Here is a 15,716-nt window from a genome sequence, read left to right on the forward strand (position 1 = left end):
ATCTAGTGATGATACAGACAACCCAAGTATTGTGGTGGGAAGTATAGGGTGCCTCCCATGTGGAAGACTGGAGAAACAGGATAAATATCTGAGTATCTGAGAACTAAGGGTCAGAAGTCCTTCCTAAAGAAACTATCATCTAACACAGGACCTGAAGAATATGCAGAAGTTAGCCAAAAATATGTGGGATTTGAGGGTAGGCAGTTTTGGGTAGAAGCAACAGCATGAGCACAGGTTCTCCTGTTGGGGAACAACTGAGGAGATCCAGTATGATTAGAGAGAGAGAACGTACATGTGTGTGGAATTGGGCATGGGAGTGGCAGTAGGGGGAGGGACAGTGTGAGGAGGCAAAAGATGAGACTTGAACAGTAAAAAGGGGCAAGATCATTTATAGTCTTTTAAGCAAAAGTAAGGAATTGGAGCTCTATCCTAAAAGTCTTAGAAGTTTTAGGAAATGGAGTGACAATACAGAAGGCAGAAAGACCAATTAGGAAGGGGATGTGAATTGAAGTAATATAAAACTAGCAAAATTCTCATTTTTGCTAAGGTTACTGGATTGACAGTGAATAGGATAAATTCAACCACGCAGCACACCTTGAGTTTGTCTGAGCATTTCTGGACTGGATACAGAAATAGGTTGAATATCATCAGGTAGTGTAGATTCTGGAGTGGCTGTCCAGATTCAAATTCCAGGTCTTCCACTTAGTAGTTTGGTAAAGTTGGCTCTATCTAAGACCGTAAGAGTAACTCATTTCATAGAGTCAGCATAAATATTAAATGAGTGAATACTTGTAAAGCACTAGAATGGTACCTGGCACATAATTAGAGCTCTATGTGCTTACTACTATTATTTCACAAGAAAACTTATGCACTTACATTTATCACACTGCATATAAGTTTCTTCAAATATTGCTTTCTGTGAAAGGTGTAGCAAAATAGTTCCCAAAGTATCTTACATGGAAATAGATTACATAAGTTTGAACAACACTAGATTAAATAAAAATTAAACAGTTTCTTTATTGCAGAACCTCTCTGAGCTGTTAACATGCCAAAAGAAATTGTAAGCAACAAAATTAAGGAGTATTAGATTTAAAAAAAGTATAAAATAAATATCCATGAGTCCCTACTGATAAAAATAAATGATTGAATAAATAAATAAATGGGGGAGAGGAGACAACTCTTCCATGCAGAAGAATTCCAAATAATTTCTGTAGATACCCCCCCCACCCAGGGAGGTGGAACGTAACTTCTCCTCAAGTGTGGACCATGACTTCCTTCCAGAGGGTACAGTATACATACAAGGGGGGGGGGGAGGGGGGAAGAGTAGCTTTACAGTGGAAAAACCTCACAAATAATACCTCAATCAGGCAATCAAGGTCAACATCAACAGTGATATATCATATTGATAGTATATACCATGATATAATTTAATGAATATAAATGGCATTTTATATCTGTGATCTTCCTCCAAAAAACCCACAACCCTAGTCTAATAATGAGAAAAACATCAGACAAATTCCAAGAGAGGGATATTCTACAAAATACCTGACCAGTACTTCTCAAAACTGTCAAGGTCATCAAAAACAAGGAAAGTCTGAGAAACTGTCATAGCCAAGAGGAGCCTAAGGAGACATGACAACCAAATGTAATGTGGTATCCTGGATGGAATCCTAAAACAGAAAAAGGATATGAGGTTAAAACTAAGGAAATCTGAATAAAGTATGAACTTTAGTTATTAATACTATATTAATATTAGTTCACTAAGTGTAACAAATGTACCATAGTAATGTAAGATGTTAATAGGGAAACTGGGTACGGGTTCCATGGGAACTCTCTGTACTGTCTTCTCAATTTTTCTGTAAATCTAAAACTCTTGTAAAAAATCAAGTCCACTAAAAATAATAAATTGTGATTCACCAAGAGGAAGGCAATGTGTGCTTCCATCCCCAAACTTATTTGTCCCTGGAACCCCCTTTTATGGAGCATCTCTCAGGGCTAGGATTCAGCATAAAACACTCTGGAAAATGCTGATGCAGTATAAGGAGCCTCTTCCCCTCATCAGCCCAGAAAGCTTCCTAGCCATCTTCCCTATAGCACACAGCACTTTCTACCTTATGTTATAGGTACATATGTCCAAGTCTTATTTCAATTATTAAGTCATGAAGTTACCTGAAGGCAGAATCTGTATCTAATTTATTTCTGAATCTTCACAGCACATAGCAGAGGGTCTTCCACTCGTAGGCATTCAGTAAATATCTTTTAAATAAGTATTGTAATAATTGCTAAAAAGGATGGTAAATGCCTTTACTTATTGATTCATTATAAACTTACTAAATTCCTGCTACATAAAGGTCAGTATACTAGAGGTAACAGCTACACAAAAGTCTTTTTAAAATTGTTACTGCTTTCCAGAGGCTTATAGGAAAAGATAGAAAGATGCATACAGAAGTTACTATAATAGAATGCAATTTGTGAATGAAGGCCATAAAATGACAGTGTGCTACAAGAGTCCAAAAGAGGGAGAGATCCTTTTCAACAGGGGTAATAACAACGTCAGAGAAGAGATGCCATCTGAGTTGACACAAAATAGATGGGATTTACATAATGTAAAGCAGGCAGAGGGCTTTCCATGACAGGAAAACTAAGTGTTAAAGATGCAAGAGGAAAGGCAAAATGATTCACTTGGAAGGGCACAAACGGCAGTTATAAGACAGCAGAGACTGATAAAGTGGAAGGAGCAGCTTGGGACAGATAGTAAAAACTCTTAAATGGTGGGCTGTGGAGTAGAAACTTCATTTGTTAGGCAATTGGCAATCACTGAAGGTTTGTTAGAAGGCAGTGAGATACATTATAAGGGTTCATCTGCTTGAGGTTAAAGTTAATAGTATTGAGGGTACATAAGGAGAAAGACAGATTGAAAGTTGGTAGTTATAAAAGTTAGTAGTGAGGGACCTTCAAGATGGCGGGGGAGTAAGATGTGGAGATCACCTTCCTCCCCACAAATATATCAAAAATACATCTACATGGGGCTTCCCTGGTGGCGCAGTGGTTGAGAATCTGCCTGCCAATGCAGGGGACACGGGTTCGAGCCCTGGTCCGGGAAGATCCCACATGCCGTGGAGCAACTAGGTTCGTGAGCCACAATTACTGAGCCTGCACGTCTGGAGCCTGTGCTCCGCAACAAGAGAGGCCGCGATAGTGAGAGGCCCGCGCACCGCGATGAAGAGTGGCCCCCGCTTGCCACAACTGGAGAAAGCCCTTGCACAGAAACGAAGACCCAACACAGCCATAAATAAATAAATAAATAAATAAAAATTTAAAAAAAAAATTAAAAAAAAAATACATCTACATGTGGAACAACTCCTACAGAACACCTACTGAACACTGGCAGAAGACCTCAGACTTCCCAAAAGGCCTGAATGAGTCAGAGCCCCCTAATCAGCCACTGTTTTAACCCTGTCCTGTCCTGTCCTGTCTGGGCAGGAACAGATGCCTGAGGGCGACCCACACACAGACAGGGGGCCAAAACCAAAGCTGAACCCCAGGAGTTCTGCAAACAAAGAAGAGAAAAGGAAATTTCTCCATGCAGCCTCAGGAGCAGTGGATTAAATCCCCACAATCAACTTGAGGTACCCTGAATCTGTGGAATGCCTGAATAGACAACATCCCAAAATTGAGGTGGTGGACTTTGGGAGCAACTGTAGACTTGGGGTTTACTGTCTGCGACTGACTTGTTTCTGATTTTTATGTTTATCTTAGTTTAGTTTTTAGTGCTTGTTATCATTGGTAGATTTGTTTATTGGTTTGGTTACTCTCTTTTTAAATTATTATTTATTTTAATAATTTTACTTATTTATTTTTTAAAAATTTATTTTTCTTTCTTTTTTTCCTCCCTTTTCTTCTGAGCTGTGTGGCTGACAGGGTCTTGGTGCTCCAGGCCATGTCAGGCCTGAGCCTCTGAGGTGGGAGAGCCGAGTTCAGGACTTTGGACCAGAAGAGACCTCCTGGCCCCATGTAATATCAATCAGCGAGAGCTCTCCCAGAGATCTCCATCTCAATGCTAAGACCCAGCTCCACCCAACGGCCAGCAAGTTCCAGTGCTGGACGCCCCATGCCAAACAACTAACAAGACAGGAACACAACCCCACCCATTAGCAGAGAGGCTGCCTAAAATCATACTAAGTTCACAGACACTCCAAAACACACCACTGGATACAGTCCTGCCCACCAGAAAGACAAGATCCAGCCTCATCCACCAGAACACAGGCACCAGTCCCCTCCACCAGGAAGCCTACACAACTCACTGAACCAACCTCACCCACTGTGAGCAGACACCAAAAACAATGGGAATTACGAACCAACAGGAATTCTGCAAGCCAGAAGGGAGTGGCAGGACATATTTAAAGTGACGAAAGGGAAAAATCTACAACCAAGATTACTCTACCCAGCAAGGATCTCATTCAGATTCAACAGAGAAATTAAAACCTTTACAGACAAGCAAAAGAGAATTCAGCACTACCAAACCAGCTTTACAACAAATCCTAAAGGAACTTCTCTGGGCAGGAAACACAAGAGAAGGAAATGACCTACGAAAACAAACCCAAAACAATTGAGAAAATGGTAATAGGAACATACATATCGATAATACCTTAAATGTAAATAGATTAAATGCTCCAACCAAAAGACATAGACTGGCTGAATGGATACAAAAACAAGACCCGTATATATGCTGTCTACAAGAGACCCACTTCAGACCTAGGGACACATATAGATTGAAAGTGAGAGGATGGAAAAAGACATTCCATGCAAATGGAAATCAAAAGAAAGCTGGAGTAGCAATTCTCATATCAGACAAAATAGACTTTAAAATAAAGAATATGACAAGAGACAAAGAAGGACACTACATAATGATCAAGGGATCAATCCAAGAAGAAGATATAACAATTGTAAATATTTATGCAGCAAACATAGGAGCACCTCAATATATAAGGCAAATGCTAACAGCCATAAAAGGGGAAATTGACAGTAACACAATCATAGTAGGGGACTTTCACACCCCACTTTCACCAATGGACAGATCATCCACAATGAAAATAAATAAGGAAACACAAGCTTTACATGACACATTAAACAAGATGGACTTAACTGATATTTATAAGACATTCCATCCAAAAACAACAGAATACACATTCTTCTCAAGTGCTCATGGAACATTTCCAAGGATAGATCATATCTTGGGTCACAAATCAAGCCTTGGTAAATTTAAGAAAATTGAAATCATATCAAGTATCTTTTCCGACCACAACTCTATGAGACTAGATATCACTTACAGGAAAAAAAAAACTGTAAAAAATAGAAACACATGGAGGCTAAACAATATGCTACTAAATAACCAAGAGATCACTGAAGAAATCAAAGAGGAAATCAAAAAATACCTAGAAACAAATGACAATGAAAACACGACGACCCAAAACCAGTGGGATGCAGCAAAAGCAGTTTTAAGAGGGAAGTTTATAGCAATACAATCCTACCTCAAGAAACAAGAAACATCTCAAGTAAACAACCTAAACTTACACCTAAAGCAATTAGAGAAAGAAGAACAAAAAACCCCCAAAGTTAGCAGAAGGAAAGAAATCATAAAGACCAGATCAGAAATCAATGAAAAAGAAATGAAGGAAACAATAGCAAAGATCAATAAAACTAAAAGCTGGTTCTTTGAGAAGATAAACAAAATGATAAACCATTAGCCAGACTCAACAGGAAAAAAAGGGAGAAGACTCAAATCAATAGAATAAGAAAATGAAAAAGGAGAAGTAACAACTGACACTGCAGAAATACAAAGGACCATGACAGATTACAACAAGCAACCATATGCCAATAAAATGGACAACCACAAGGAAATGGACAAATTCTTGGAAAGGTACAATTTTCCAAGACTGAACCAGGAAGAATTAGAAAATATAAACAGACCAATCACAGCACTGAAATTGAAACTGTGATTAAAAATCTTCCAAGAAACAAAAGCCCAGGACCAGATGGCTTCACAGGCGAATTCTATTATACATTTAGAGAAGAGCTAACACCTATCCTTCTCAAAGTCTTCCAAAATATAGCAGAGGGAAGAACACTCCCAAACTCATTCTAGGAGGCCACAATCACGCTGACACCAAAACCAGATAAAGATGTCACAAAAAAAGAAAACTACAGGCCAATATCACTGATGAACATAGATGCAAAAAACCTCAACAAAAAACTAGCAAACAGAATCCAACAGCACATTAAAAGGATCATACACCATGATCAAGTGGGGTTTATCCCAGGAATGCAAGGATTCTTCAATATACACAAATCAATCAGTGTGATACACCATATTAACAAACTGAAGGATAAAAAACATATGATAATCTCAATAGATGCAGAAAAACCTTTCGACAAATTCAACACCCATTTATGATAAAAACTCTCCAGAAAGTAGGAATAGAGGGAACCTATCTCAAAATAATAAAGGCCATATGTGACAAACCCATCGTTCTCAATGGTGAAAAACTGAAACCATTTCCTCTAAGATCAGGAACAAGACAAGGTTGCCCACTCTCACCACTTTTATTCAACATAGTTTTGGAAGTTTTAGCCACAGCAATCAGAGAAGAAAAAGAAATAAAAGGAATCCAAATCAGAAAAGAAGAATTAAAACTGTCACTTTGCAGATGACATGATACTATACATAGAGAATCCTAAAGATGCTACCAGAAAACTACCAGAGCTACTCAATGAATGTGGTAAAGTAGCAGTATACAGAATTAATGCACAGCAATCTCTTGCATTCCTATACACTAATGATGAAAAATCTGAGAGAGAAATTAAGGAAACACTCCCATTTACCACTGCAACAAAAAGAATAAAATACCTAGGAATAAACCTACCTAAGGAGACAAAAGACCTGTATGCAGAAAACTATAAGACACTGATGAAAGAAATTAAAAATGATACAAACAGATGGAGAGATATACCATGTTCTTGGACTGGAAGAATCAACATTGTGAAAATGACTCTACTACCCAAAGCAATCTACAGATTCAATGCAATCCCTGTCAAACTACCAATGGCATTTTTCACAGAACTAGAACAAAAAATTTCACAGTTTGTATGGAAACACAAAGACCCCGAATAGCCAAAGCAATCTTGAGAAAGAAAAACAGAGCTGAAGGAATCAGGCTCCCGGACATCAGACTATACTACAAAGCTATAGTAATCAAGAGAGTATGGTACTGGCACAAAAACAGAAATATAGATCAATGGAACAAGATAGAAAGCCCAGAGATAAACCCACGCACATATGCTCACCCTATCTTTGATAAAGGAGGCGAGACTATACAATGGAGAAAAGACAGCCTCTTCAATAAGTGTTGCTGGGAAAACAGGACAGCTACATGTAAAAGAATGAAATTAGAACACTCGCTAACACCGTATACAAATATAAATGCAAAATGGATTAAAGACCTAAATGTAAGGCCAGACACTATATAACTCTTAGAGGAAAACATAGGCATAACACTCTATGACATAAATCACAGCAAGATTCTTTTTGACCCACCTCCTAGAGAAATGGAAATAAAAACAAAAATAAACAAATGGGACCTAATGAAACTTAAAAGCTCTTGCACAGCAAAGGTAACCATAAACAAGACGAAAAGGCAACCCTCAGAGTGGGAGAGAATATTTGCAAACGAAGCAACTGACAAAGGATTAATCTCCAAAATATACAAGCAGTTCATGCAGCTCAATATCAAAAAAACAAACAACCCAGTCCAAAAATGGGCAAGAGACCTAAATAGACATTTCACCAAAGAAGATATACAGATTGCCAACAAACACATGAAAGGATGCTCAACATCACTAATCATTAGAGAAATGCAAATCAAAAGCACAATGAGGTATCACCTCATAACGGTCAGAACGGCCATCATCAAAAAATCTACAAACAATAAATGCTGGAGGGCTTCCCTGGTGGCGCAGTGGTTGAGAATCTGCCTGCTAATGCAGGGGACACGGGTTCGAGCCCTGGTCTGGGAAGATCCCACGTGCCGCGGAGCAACTAGGTCCGTGAGCCACAACTACTGAGCCTGCGCATCTGGAGCCTGTGCTCCGCAACGAGAGGCCGTGATAGTGAAGAGGCCCGCGCACTGCGATGAAGAGTGGCCCCCGCTTGCCGCAACCAGAGGAAGCCCTCGCACAGAAACGAAGACCCAACACAGCCAAAAATAAATATAAAAATAAAATAAAATAAAATAAAATAAATAAATAAATAAATGCTGGAGACGGTGTGGAGAAAAGGGAACCCTTTTGCACTGTTGGTGGGAATGTAAATTGATACAGCCACTATGGAGAACAGTATGGAGGTTCCTTAAAAGACTAAAAACAGAACTACCATATGACCCAGCAATCCCACTACTGGGCATATAACATTAGAAAAGCATAATTCAAAAAGAGTCATGTACCATAATGTTCACTGCAGCTCTATTTGCAATAGCCAGGACATGGAAGCAGCCTTTGTGTCCATCAACAGATGAATGGATGGAGAGGATGTGGCACATGTACACAATGGAATATTACTCAGCCATAAAAAGAAATGAAATTGAGTTATTTGTAGTAAGGTGGATGGACCTAGAGTCTGTCATACAGAGTGAAGTAAGTCAGAAAGAGAAAGACAAATACCGTATTCTAACACATATATATGGAATCTAAAAAAAAAAAAAAAAAGGTTCTGATGACCTAGGGGCAGGACAGGAATAAAGACACAGACGTAGAGAGTGGACTTGAGGACACAGGGAGAGGGAAGGGTAAGCTGGGACAAAGTGAAAGAGTAGCACTGACACATATACACTACCAAATGTAAAATAGATAGCTAGTGGGAAGCAGCCACATAGCACAGGGAGATCAGCTCGGTGCTTTGTGATCACCCAGAGGGGTGGGATAGGGAGGGTGGGAGGGAGGGAGATGCAAGAGGGAAGAGATATGGGAACATATGTATATGTATAACTGATTCACTTTGTTATAAAGCAGAAACTAACACACCATTGTAAAGCAATTATACCCCAATAAAGATGTTTAAAAAAAAAATTACAACAACAAAAATCTTCAGTCTTGCAGATTTAGAAACCCACATAAAAAGACTGTAAAAATGTCACTTCCCTTACTTTGATAAATAATAAAAAATTCTTGAATTTCAAACAAACAAACAAACAAAAAAGAATCAATTACAGTTGACCCTTGAATATCTCGGAGGTTAGGGATGCTAACACTCCACACAGCGGAAAATTCGAGTATAACTGAACAGTTGGCCCTCCATTCCTGTGGTTCTGCATCTGCAAATTCAACCAGCCCAGGTCAGTGTAGTACTGTAGTATTTAGCATTGAAAAAGATCCACATATTAGTGGATTCATGCAGTTCAAACCCATGTTGTTCTAGAGTCAACTGTATTTCAGCATACATTTACTGAGTGTTCTGTGTGCTAGGTACTATGCTTAGATGCTGAGGATTAAAAGCACAGTCCCCGCTCTTAAAGGGACTAATTTAGTGCAGGATTCTGCAAACTTTCTATAAAAAGGCAGATAGTAAAAAATTTAAGCTTTCCAGGTCATAACATCTCTAAAGCAACTATTTAAGTCTGACATAGTGCAAAAGCAGACATAGCCAATATGTAAATAAAGGAGCATGACTATTTTTCCAATAAAACGTATTTTATTAATTCCTATAAGTTTCATGGGTCACAAAATATTATTCTTCTTTTGATTTTTCAACCAGTTGAAAATGTTAAAAAAAATAATAAAATTCCTAGCTTGCTACCCATACAAAAACAGGTGGCAGGGCAGATCTGGCCCATGGGTTGTAGCATGCCAACTCTGGATCTAGCAGGTAAGCCTGGAGAGAAAAGAGAGGAGTACCATACATATACACAATACATATATTTACCATTCATATATAGTCTCAGCAACTAGCAGTAGGCTTTAAGAACAGACCTGTTATTTATCTCTGTACCTCTTCAGTCTTAATAGGAAACCAACTTTTGTGTTTTGTTTTTTATACTTACGCTAAAACTGATACTTTCTCTAAAACTTTCAGAAATTTTCAAATTTTGCCAAAAAATACTTAGACCCAAGCATTTAGTTTTATTTTCTTGAGTTTATATCTTTACAACAAAAGACCAATTACTTCGTACGTGTATCATGTGATGATTATGATTTATGACACATCGATAATAAATACTGTCTGATTGCTAGCCCTAAAGTACCACCTAGAGATAGAAACATATTACATATTTCCTCAAATATCTCCATGTTTTTTGTTTATATTGCTTCCTTTCACCCTCTAATTTTGAGGGTTTTTAAAATGAAAATAAAAGCAGAAAAAGAAAAACCTGCCTAACATCTACCACTGTGGAGCATGGTAACTCAGAGCAAGCAGAACACTTCTCAGGAGCAGCAGAGCTACTATGATAACTGTTGAAGCTGGGTGACGGGTTCACTGGAGTTCTTTGGGGTGTATCTGAAAATTTTCATAATAATTTCTGAGACTATGATGGAGAAAGAAGGTTGACTTATGAGGTCCATTAAATGCCTCAGCAGTGGCAGTTAGAGAGTCCCCAGCACTGTGAGGAAGGCTCATGAATAGTGCCACCTCACAGGCAGGTAGACCACACAGGGCCAAGGCAAAGGCCAGCTAAAAGAATTAGGGGCATGTGACAGAACTTATTAAGTTCCTACTTTAACAGCTTTTTACAGTTTTTCTGTTAAAGTTATTTTATTTTATGCTTTTAAAGTGACTTTTAGTTGTTTTCAGTGCATTTTAGATACAAGGTTCATTTGGGTTCTGTAACAGAATACAATTAGTATGTATAACCTGCTGTGAAAACAAATGTTTCAAATATAGTATCAGTAACACTGGTGTCAAAAGCTAAAATTTTAAGGGAAGAGTGAGTCAGTTCATTCCCATTTCATTCCTTTAATATCACAGAACATTAGGAACAAATTGTTTCATAATATTTACTTTTATGATATTTTAAATTTTAGGCTAGTATAGTACATGATTTTTTTTTCTTCTACTCAACATTTTCAAGATTACTATAGTTAAGTAAGTGCAATCCTTGGTTACTGAAAATAAAGAGTATGCAAATACTATTCACCTCACTTTAGTGGTCTTTACCCAGTCTTTCATATAATAAATACAGTCCTAATATTAATAAGGATCTTTCACTCTGCATTATATAACTTGGTATGGAAGAATAAAATTAAAATGAACAGTAGCCAACCTGTGCTTTCCTCATGTATACCAAAGGTTCTTTAAGATGTTCAGGAGGTGCAGCAGGATGACTGGGTAAAGGAAACCTGGGGACAAAAAGAGGGAGCTGAGTACATTACTCTTTTTTTTTTTTTTTTAACAAAGAATGCATGTTTTTATTTATTCACTCAACAACCACAGACCTGAGAGCCCACTGCCATGTACTGGTTATACACAGGTAAACAGGCCCCTGCCCTCAAAAGGTTTACAAACCAGAAGGCAGGCAAGAAAAACTACAAAAGCACCACAAAAGCATATATAGGGGGAAAAGAAGTCAGAGCTATGTATTTGATACAATTTTCCCTTATGCTAAGAGTTGAAAAGTATATACATTACTCTTAATAATTAATCAGTTTGCCTGGTTAGAAATTACTTACCTCTGTAGTCCATGATATAAGTGAAATAGATATTTGTTAGCAGTTCTATGTGTTTACACAAGGTACAACAACCTAATAAAACTTTAATTCTTATCCTACTAGTATTGTAGTTTTAAATTAACAATTTAATGACTCGTTAAAAGTTAAAGTGAATTCATAAATTTAGGTAATTTTAAAATTATTTAGCTCTGTAAGTGCTCATATGAAAATTTTCACAACTGTTAATTTTAGTATGTAACTACTATAACACTTAGAGAAATTTTTTAAAGTCTGAAGTCTAAAAAAGTCCATTAACTTACTAATATATCAACTTTTCTCATTTCTCCCAATTTCCTTTTCCATAGGATTGAAATGATAGTAAAAATACTCTCTTTTATAATAGCCATGTTTTAGTATTAATATATTACATACTACATTAATTCACAAATTTAATAAAATTTTGAAAATTTAATGTCTTAAAAATTATGTTTTCTATGTAACATTACATTTTATATTCAAAATGTATTGTTTTTTATTAAGAAAACAGATTTATTTATTCAACAAATATTTGAGCCATTCTAAGTACTAAGTATATGGTAGGATTAAGAAAGTTATCTCCTGTTCTTATGTACCTAATATTCTAGTGAAGAAAGAGTCAATATTTCTAAAAACAAATAAATCAATAGAATAATATAAAATAGTAATAAGTGCCATAAGAAAATGAGAGCAGGATAGAGTCAAAAGTGATTTGGAAGGGCAGGGAAGGTGTCTAGAAAAGCTAATATTTGAACCAAGACATGAGTGAAAAGGAGCCAACCATTCAAAGATCTGGGGGAAGAACATTCCAAGTAAAAGGACAGCAAGCACAAGACTCTGAGGTGGGAAAATATGGAATGTTTAAAAATCAGAAAAAGCCAGGATGGTTGAAATGTAATGACTGAGGCACAGAGTGATATAAAATCATAGAGAAGGCAATAGGAGAACAGAACAATTTAACATTTACTTAGCGTTTTCAATCTCTTTCACAACATATAGCTCCCATTGAAATTAATCATATAATTTGTACCTACAGCAAAGCAACCATGTTCTAACAATCAAGAACCATACACTGAATTCTCAAGAAATTCCTCATCCAAAGGGGGACATCCAAAGGGGGACATCCAAAGGGGGACACCAGACAGTTTCACTAACTGATTATTTCTGGCTAATTGTTTTTTTTCTACTAAAATCTGCATTCCATGTACCTAAACAAATCACCTTTCCCCACTCACAAGTGAAAAAAAAATTGATAATCTCTAGATACCTCAGTATTTCTTCTCATATGCAAGATAGTTTAAAAGCTATATATTTTACACCACTCACTACATCATTTGTAAAGAGACATGTGATTTATAATTAAATATAACTCTTAAAAATTCTTCCATTTTAATGGTAATTATTTCTAAACCTAATAAAACTTAGAAATTTAGGATTGAAACTTGAGAGCACTTACTGATGATCTTAAGGGTTATTTAATGCTCAAAGAAATTTATCCATAAAAAAAAGGTAAGAAGTGACAACCCCAAATCATTCATATTAAACCAAAATAAAGTTAGATATTTATTCAATTGTAAATATTTAATGAGAACCTACTAAGAGTTCAAGGTAATAGAGATACAGCAGTGAACAAAACATGTTAAAATCTCTGTCCTTGGGACTTCCCTGGAGGTCCAGTGGTTAAGACTCCATGCTCCCAATGGAGGGGGCACGGGTTCGATCCCTCATCAGGGAAGATCTCATATGCCACATCGCACAGCCAAAAAATAAAATAAAATGAAATAGAATACAATAGAACAGAATAAAACAAAATAAAATAAAATCTCTGTCCTCCCGTATTTTACATTTAGTAATACAAAGAGATGAGGGTGAGTAGATAGGAACAATGCAGAAACCTGCATATCACTCTTAACTCCTCCCTCTTCCTGTCTCCCTAAATCCCCATAAATGCCACTCATCTTCTCTACCCCACTGACACTGTGTGGCAACCAACATTTCTCGCCTGCATTCATCTGACAGATTCATAAGCAGTCTCCCCTGCTTCCACACTATTTTCAACCTATTTGCCAATTTCCCTGGTGGTTAGTCAGGAGCAGTGTCTTCCTTATTCACCGGTGATTGTATTTCCAGTGTCTAGCATAAGGCCTGGCACATACTAGATATCCAGTACATTGTTGAATAAATAAAATGCAAATGTGGTTATGTCACTACTTTGCTTAAAATCCTAAAATGGCACCCAAATGCTTTTAGGATCCAGTCTACAAATCCTTGAGTAAGAAGCACATCCTTGCCTACAGATCTAGCATAATCCTTTCCTATGCCCCTTTCCTCTCTACCATCCAACTTTTGTTGCTGTATGACTTTTGTTCCTCCAATATACTGCATTCTTTTCCACCTATAAACACCTCTGAACCTGTTGTTCCCTCGTGCCTAAAGCACTTTTCTTCTCTACCCCTTCCCCTGACTAAATCCAGCTCAGCTTTTTGATCTCAGTCTGAGTATTATTTCCTGTGATAAGTCATCATGACATCCCCAATCTGAGTTAGGTGCCTTCCCTATGTACTCCTTGTACTTACCCTATTATAGCGCTTACTATATTGTACTATAATTGCCTCTTTAAATTCTCTGTGCCCCACTGGGATGTAAGCTCCATAAAAAGCAAAGACTATCTGCCTAGCTTGTTCACTATCCCAGCACCTAGCTCTGTACATAACACATAACAAGCACATAGTAATATTTAAAACTAAGAAGGCAGGGTGGAGTCAAGATGGCAGTGTGGAAAGACGCCGAGTTAGCATCTCCCCATAATTAGGTTCCCTGCCAGCCGCTGGTGGAGGACCCTAATGCCCAAGGAGATGGGAGGAACCCCCAAGTGAACTGGTAGGACGTCGGGGGACTGAGGGGGGAGGAAAAGTGGAGGCCAGACAGGATCAGCGCCCCTGAGGCTGGGGAGATCAGGAAAGGCACGTGGGAGGGGCCCTCAGGGAGGAGTGGAGGAGGAGCTGAGGGCATTTGCCCCACCGACTTGGGCACGGGGAGACTGCTGAGCTCCAAAGCCAGTCCCCTGCCCTCAAAGGGCCTCCACTTCCCATGGCCACATTGGTCCTGGGGGCATAGGAAGGAGGCTGAGGGGAGAAAAGAAGAGGCAGGCGGGAGGGCCCCTCTGCAACCGGAGGAACAGGAGAGGAGAGGAGGGTGTTTGCCCCACCCACTTGGGCCTAGGAAGCCTGCTGGGCTCCCAGGTGAGTTCCACCGCCCTCTGAGACCAGGGGTGGGGGGCGTAACTGGGCCCCTTCTGTTCTGTTGAGCCTACGCCCCACCTCCCACAGCCCACAGGGCCTTTTCCAGCCCTGTGGGTCCTAAGCATAGGCCCTGCCCACTGCCCAAAACTTGCCCTTGCTTAGGTCCCGCCCTCCAGAGTCAAGGCCTTCCCCACCGGCCCCTTTTTTTTTCTTTTCCCTCCTCCTCTTTTTTATTATTGTGGTACTGTTGTACCTTCTGGTTGTTGATTCATCTATTTTTTAATTCTTTCTAATGTATCTGTTAGTTTCCTAGTCTAATTTTTTTTTAACTTGGTTATAGTTCTCTCTCTTTTTTTTTTTTTTTTTTGGCCACCCCATGTGGCTTGCAGGATCTTGGTTCACGAGCCGGGCGTTGGGCCCAAGCTCCTGCGGTGGGAGCTCCGAGTCCGAACCACTGGACTAACAGAAAATCTCAGACCCCAGGGAATATTCATCAGAGTGAGTTCTCACAGAGGTCCTCATCTCAGCACCAAGACGCAACTCTACCCAACAGCCTAAAAACTCCAGTGTTGGAAGCCTCAGGCCAAACAACCAGTAAGACAGAAACACAATGCCACTCAAAAAAAAAAAAAAAAAAAGAGATGGCAAAAAAATATGTGACAGATGAAGGAGCAAGGTAAAAACCTACAAGACCAAATAAATGAAGAGGAAATAGGCAATCTACCTGAAAAACAATTCAGAGAA

The 15,716-nt window shown here is 38.5% G+C and overlaps 1 protein-coding gene across 4 annotated transcripts in view; it reads right to left on the reverse strand.

The window, feature by feature from the left end:
* The window catches only part of TBC1D19 (TBC1 domain family member 19), a 161,836-nt gene that overhangs the window by 100,182 nt on the left and 45,938 nt on the right, over positions 1 to 15,716 (reverse strand). For all 4 annotated transcript variants that reach the window (XM_036852005.1, XM_036852007.1, XM_036852006.1 and 1 more), the window contains one exon: positions 11,310 to 11,385. In XM_036852005.1, the coding sequence (XP_036707900.1) occupies positions 11,310 to 11,385 (76 nt within the window). The remainder of the gene's footprint in view (positions 1 to 11,309; positions 11,386 to 15,716) is intronic.

Source organism: Balaenoptera musculus, chromosome 5 (genome assembly GCF_009873245.2).
Source record: "Balaenoptera musculus isolate JJ_BM4_2016_0621 chromosome 5, mBalMus1.pri.v3, whole genome shotgun sequence".
Taxonomy (NCBI): Eukaryota; Metazoa; Chordata; class Mammalia; order Artiodactyla; family Balaenopteridae; genus Balaenoptera; species Balaenoptera musculus.